This window comes from Pseudophryne corroboree, chromosome 6 (genome assembly GCF_028390025.1).
Source record: "Pseudophryne corroboree isolate aPseCor3 chromosome 6, aPseCor3.hap2, whole genome shotgun sequence".
Taxonomy (NCBI): domain Eukaryota; kingdom Metazoa; phylum Chordata; class Amphibia; order Anura; family Myobatrachidae; genus Pseudophryne; species Pseudophryne corroboree.
The window spans coordinates 96205704-96211703 of NC_086449.1; the positions used below are offsets into that span (position 1 = coordinate 96205704).

At 43.1% G+C, this 6000-nt stretch overlaps 1 protein-coding gene across 1 annotated transcript in view; it reads right to left on the minus strand.

Moving 5' to 3' along the window:
• Window positions 1-5490, minus strand: part of OLFM2 (olfactomedin 2) — a 502740-nt gene extending 497250 nt beyond the window's left edge. Inside the window, exon 1 of the mRNA XM_063931494.1 lies at window positions 5294-5490. Within this exon, the coding sequence (XP_063787564.1) occupies window positions 5294-5434 (141 nt within the window). The 5' untranslated portion in view covers window positions 5435-5490. The remainder of the gene's footprint in view (window positions 1-5293) is intronic.
• Between the last annotated feature and the right edge of the window lie 510 nt (window positions 5491-6000).

Below are 6000 nucleotides of genomic sequence, written 5' to 3' on the forward strand. Positions count from 1 at the left end.
GGGGGAGCGAGAGAGTGGGTGTCAGGGAGAGAGAGAAGGAAAGATAGAGGAGAGAGAGAGAGAGAGGAGCAATAGATAGTGTCAGGGAAAGAGAAGGAATGAGAGAGAGGGGAGAGCAAGATATAGAGAAGGTGTCAGGGAGAGAGAGGGGGAGCAAGAGAGCAGGTGTCAGGGAGAGAAAGAGAAGTAAAGACAGGAGACAGAGAGAGGAGCAATAGAGAGGGTGATGGAGAAAGAAGAGTGATGAGAAGGGAGAGAGAAAGAGTGAGGGTGTCAGGAAGAGAGAGAGGGGGAGAGAAAGAGGAGAGGGAGCAAGGGAGGGAGACTAGATGTCAGGATGAGAGGGAAAGTCCCAAGCAGGTTAGCATCCTCTTTGTGGAATAGTACCGGAGAGAACCCGAAAAGGGGGTGTGCCCACAAGGTAGGGGGTGGGGTCTCACAATACTGCCCCTGCAAACGACACCACTATTTTGGTCATGCTGGGGGAATGCTTAACGCTCCGCAAGCTGCTGGTCATGCGACCAATCACTCTCTCCTGTGAATAAATGCAGCACACATGCGCACAGCATCTATTCACCACTACCCTGCTTCTACCCCAATTCCCCATCCACTACGGTTTGCAGACAGCGCCCAAAAAGTAGGACTGTTGGGAGATATGCTTTCTCCAGGCCTTGATTTTTGGCCGGTAATGTCATCTACTGAGGGGATTATTACTTAATTATAGCATTTCTGAGCCTCCTAAAGTGAATGACAACCATTTAAGATATGAAACCTTCAATAAATAATAAGGCTAAGTAAGACAGGTGAAATTTGGCACTTACACAGCGATGTCATTAACATATCCACATAACATTTCTATTATACTTAAGCAGTGTGGAGCCAATCAAACATTAGGCAATTTGCTCCAGGAACAAACCACGTTGCAATGCAGTGGAATAATTCCAAGTACGTAATAAACATGCTGGTACTATGTTAGCAGCTTTGCCAGAAATTAAGTTAAACTTTTTATATACTAGCTGGAGTACCCAGCATTGCCCGGGATTTTAGGAATGTCTGTTTACAAAAATAAATGTAAATATTAAACACACAGTATAAATAACATTGTAGATAGCTGAATACCCGTGCTTCGCTATGGGATGAGGATGGTAAATTAGAATGATAGTTGTTTGTTAATTTACGTTGGTTGGAGATCTAGTATATAGGCATATCTTGCTTCCCTGATGCACTTAATGTACTGGCTAGACCTCTTTTTGGTCCCCCAAGGGATGCTGCTCTTTCCACTATACAACTCTCAGTCTGTGGCTTCCTGCTGCCTCCATTCCCCTCCTCACATCATGTCACTGGCCCTGTCACATGCAGCCCTGTCATCACTGACATATCATGCATGTCCTGATAAAGTGTGTGCTGCTGACCCACCCCTAGGGGTGCTAGTGGTGTGTTCCCCCCACAGTGTTTGTTCCCAGAGTGTAAGTCATATGTGTAGCAAGTTTGGTGTAAATTGCTACAGGCATTGCAGAGTTATGCTGTCTGCTGAAAAACTCTGTGCTGCTGCCTGACCCCTAGGGGTGCTAGAGGTGTCTTACCCCAACAGTGTTTCTTCCCAGTCTGTAAGTCATATGTGTATTAAGTTTGTTGTAAATTGGTCCAGGCATTCGGGAGTTATGCTGTCTCCTGAAATACTCTGTGCTGCTGTCCCACCCCTAGGGGCGCTAGGGGTGTCTAACCTCCACAGAGTTTGTTCCCAGATTGTAAGTCAGATGTGTACCAAGTTTGGTGTAAATTGCTCCAGGCCTTCCCCAGTTATGCTGTCTGCTGACATACTCTGTGCTGCTCTCCCACCTCTAGGGGTGTTTCCCCCCACAGCGTTTGTTTCCAGATTGTAAGGCATATATGTACCAATTTTTGAGTATATTGCTCCAGAAATTCCGGAATTATGCTGTCTCCTGATATACTCTGTGCTGCTGTCTCCTCCCTAGGGGCTCTAGGGATTTCTAATTGTTTTAGTTGCCCCCTCCATGTTTTGATACGCTCGTATGGAAAATTTCACGATCTTCGCTTGTAAACTGTGGATTTGTATAGAAAGACAGAAGGACAGATTTTCGCTTTTATATAGTAGATTTATTTCCTAATCCTATACCACATGTGCTGTATGCAAAACACAGAGAGCTCCACTAGACTTTATGGGCCAGATTCAGAGTTAGGAGCAAGAGCAAAATACAGGAGCAATATGCTCGTTGGAATTAACCATTTTGCAATGCAAGGGGTCGCAAAAGCATTTTTTTTTCTTTTAGCATGCAGGGAAAATGCTGAATCCAATTGCATATACAGATGGGTCCACAGTTATCTTGGCTACTTTGCTGCGCCTAGGCACAACATGGTTTATTACATAAACCCTTCATCTATTGTTCTCAGCTGCAATACAATACAGAGAACAATACAGCAGGGGATTAAGTCATTACAGCAGGGGATAAAGTCATTACAGCATGGGATTAAGTCCGACTGCCCAGTCTCAGTTAATCCTATTAAAGGTCAAGATAAACATGGAACCATCTGTAGCAGACAAATACTGGGCATGTTTGTTTTCACTCTGAAATGAAAAATTAAGCTACGACATTTTATTCTTAACTATCTGCACTAGGAGCACTTTAAGAGAGGAGGAGACCCATGTGCAGCCTCCTCCGTTCGGGCCCCCTCCTCGCTGCCGACAATATTGTAGAGTCTGAGCACTAGAGGGCTCAGACTCTTATGCGCATGCACAGATCTCTGGGAAAATGGCATGGCGGACATTTTTCTGGCAATATTTCCACTGTGTATGCACAAAGCACCGGGAAAATGGCACCATTTTCCCAGTGATTTCTGTAGCGCTGTTACCGTTGGTGTGCGACTCCAGGGGAGTAAGTATCTGAAATGGGTGCAGCATGTGCGGTGTGGGCCCTTCTGGTCTCAGGGGACCCTGTGCACTGCACACACTGCACCCATTAGAAATACGCCAGTGATCTGCACATTTAAATCTTACCACCTGCAGAGGTTTTACCATGGTGCAATTTGCTCCTTCATCTGCTCTTTCTCCTAACCCTGAATCAAGTCCTGTAACAATTAAAATGGACACCTCTGGTTAACACAAGTTTTGGGACTGGCTAATTGAACTAGATAGGAATATTAGAGGTAATCTCACCTGGTCCTAATATACAATCCCAAAACCTCTACAAATTATTATATGTATATCTTATGAAAGTAATGTGTAATCAATAAGTACTGTATGTAATTTCCAATTTTAAATTACCCAAATTGTACAACATGCCACAGAGGATTATGGGGTCTATTTACTAAGCCTTGAATGGAGATAAAGTCCCAACCAAACAGCTCCTAACTGTCATTTTTCAAACCCAGCCAGTGACATGGCAGTTAGGAGCTGATTGACTGGTACTTTATCTCCATCCAAGGCTTAGTAAATAGACCCCTAAGTCATGCTGGAAACATTGGGGTACATGTACTAAGCAGTGATAAAAGTGGAGAAGTGAGCCAGTGGAGAAGTTGCCCATAGCAACCAATCAGTATTGCCGTAACATTTATAATTTGCGTACTGTAAAAGTACAGAGCAGCTGATTGGTTGCCAAGGGCAACTTCTGCACTGGCTCACTTCTCCACTTTTATCACTGCTTAGTACATGTCCCCCTTTGTGTACTATTAACAATAAGCAAATCAATGAATTGCATGACTATAAAAACTCTATTTATTTATATCCATTCCTATACAGACTATTATCAATGGCCATACACCAAAGCACACAGGGGCACTGTATACAGTACAGTATATGTAGAAGTTATTAAACAATACTGGTAAAAGAAAACATTGAGTAACGACTGTGATTACAAGTAAAGAAGTCATCTGTGGTTGGTGTGTGAAAGCTGTGACCTCACAGTAAGGATACATTACACTTTTCAATGGTTTCTGCATTTAATTGGTGCACCAATCAAATCGCTACAGGGGCAGTATTAAGTGCCTGATTTTGGATCATTTTTATCTTCAGAATTTATGGCTTTCAGGAGGATCAAAAGATAAGAGACTAGAAATATCTAAACTGTGCCAGACCGATCCATAATAATTGCCCCTCTGGCCATTGATGTGCCACCTTTACAGCAAAACACTTGGCATCAGTCTATAATCATGGGCACATCCTAAAAAGCAGCAGAGCACTGACTCTGTGGTGATACAGTTACTGGTGTGTTCACACTCACTGCTTCACTCTAACCACATAGTAAACTTTGTCAGTATTACTGTGACAGGTGAAAGCACAATCATCAATGTATTCATCAGTATTATATATACATTTATTCATGTTTTATTTATTAATAGACCATATATTTACTCAGCAGAATTATATAAAGCACGGTGTTCATTAGCTTCAGAGTAAATGATTTAGGATTACTTAATACAGAACTAAACATCCCAGCATGCCCTGCAACAGTTTTAGTATGCCCTAATAGCAAAACTGTGTCAGGTTGTGCTGGAATGTGTAGTTCTACAACAGCCTATACAATGCCCTATACAATACGTTACTTGCTATATCATAGATAACATATCCAGATACATCAACAAACCATATACAAATGTATTTTGGGAGTCATGAACACATATGTTAGGTGTAATGGAGTATATCTACTTGCGCTAACACGCTTACACTTACATTGTTGCAATAAATGTGAGCTTGTGCAGTGTGGCAATAATACACATACTCAGAGATTCCATACTTTCATAATATAGGCCCTGAACCCGTTCCTATCAGCCTGTCTGTGTCTATCTATACGACGTTCTCCAATTTCCATAAACGTGTAAATAGCTAACATTACAAGAAACAAGTATATATACATGTATACCTCCAGCATTTACAGAACACTAAAGTAAGTGCACTTGCACATGCCTACAGCTACAGTGCATAACATTATCTATTTATCTATCTATCTATCTATCTATCTATCATCTATCTATCTTTTGCCACACACATGTACTGAGTAGCGTACACACACACACACACACACACACACACACACACACACACACACACACACACACACACACACACACACAGACAGACACCATGCACATGTCCTGACACTGAGACATATGTACATTGTAAATACAGACACACACCTCCCTGTGCATCCCCTCCCAGACCAGGCTCTTTTGTCAATGTCAGCAGCAGCCTATCTCCCCCTCCTCCCCCCAAAGGCCAGCATCAGCACCACAGAGGATGGACAGCTACATAACCAACAGACTGGGAGCCTGTGCTTACCTGAGAAATCCTGGCCTGTAACATCAGCAGCAGAAAGATCATGCTGAAGAGGTGCATGCTTAGGGGTACAGGGGGGCCCCTCACACCTCTACAAAGACCCCCAGGGCTGAGCCAGCCCACTACTTCTGACACCCTCCACATCCGCCTCTTCCCTGCACCCTCCCTCTATCCTTCCTCCTGTCTGTGGTTTTTGTCCCTTCCTCTCTCTCCCTCCCTCCCCTTTATTCTATCTCTCCACCCTTAATTCTTCAGTCTTCTCCCCCCACCCCTGTTTTCCTTTCTTCCACACTAATCTTTTTCTTCCTATTTCCCCTTTATCACTAATTTCTTGGTTACCCTCCTCCTCTTCTTCCGTTCGTCTCTTTCAGTTTAATGTATCTTCCTGTCTGTTCATTTCCTTTTCCCCCCACTATGCTTCACTAACTAATGTCTCCCCCTTTGAATGCTCTCAATCTTTGTCTTATCTCCTTTTATCCTTTCTCCCTTCTCTATTTATTTACAGACCTATGATTTGTCTTCCCTTTCTCACCTTCTCTTTCCTTAAATTCCCCTTTCCTGGATAAATTTACTATACACCTGCTCCCATCCTAATCCCTGTGTATTACACTCTCACTTTCTCTCCCTGTGCTCTAGCTTGTCATGTATTTGTGCCCCTTCCCACTATTTTTGTCTCTTTTCTCTCTATCCCCTCCCTCCATCAACTCATG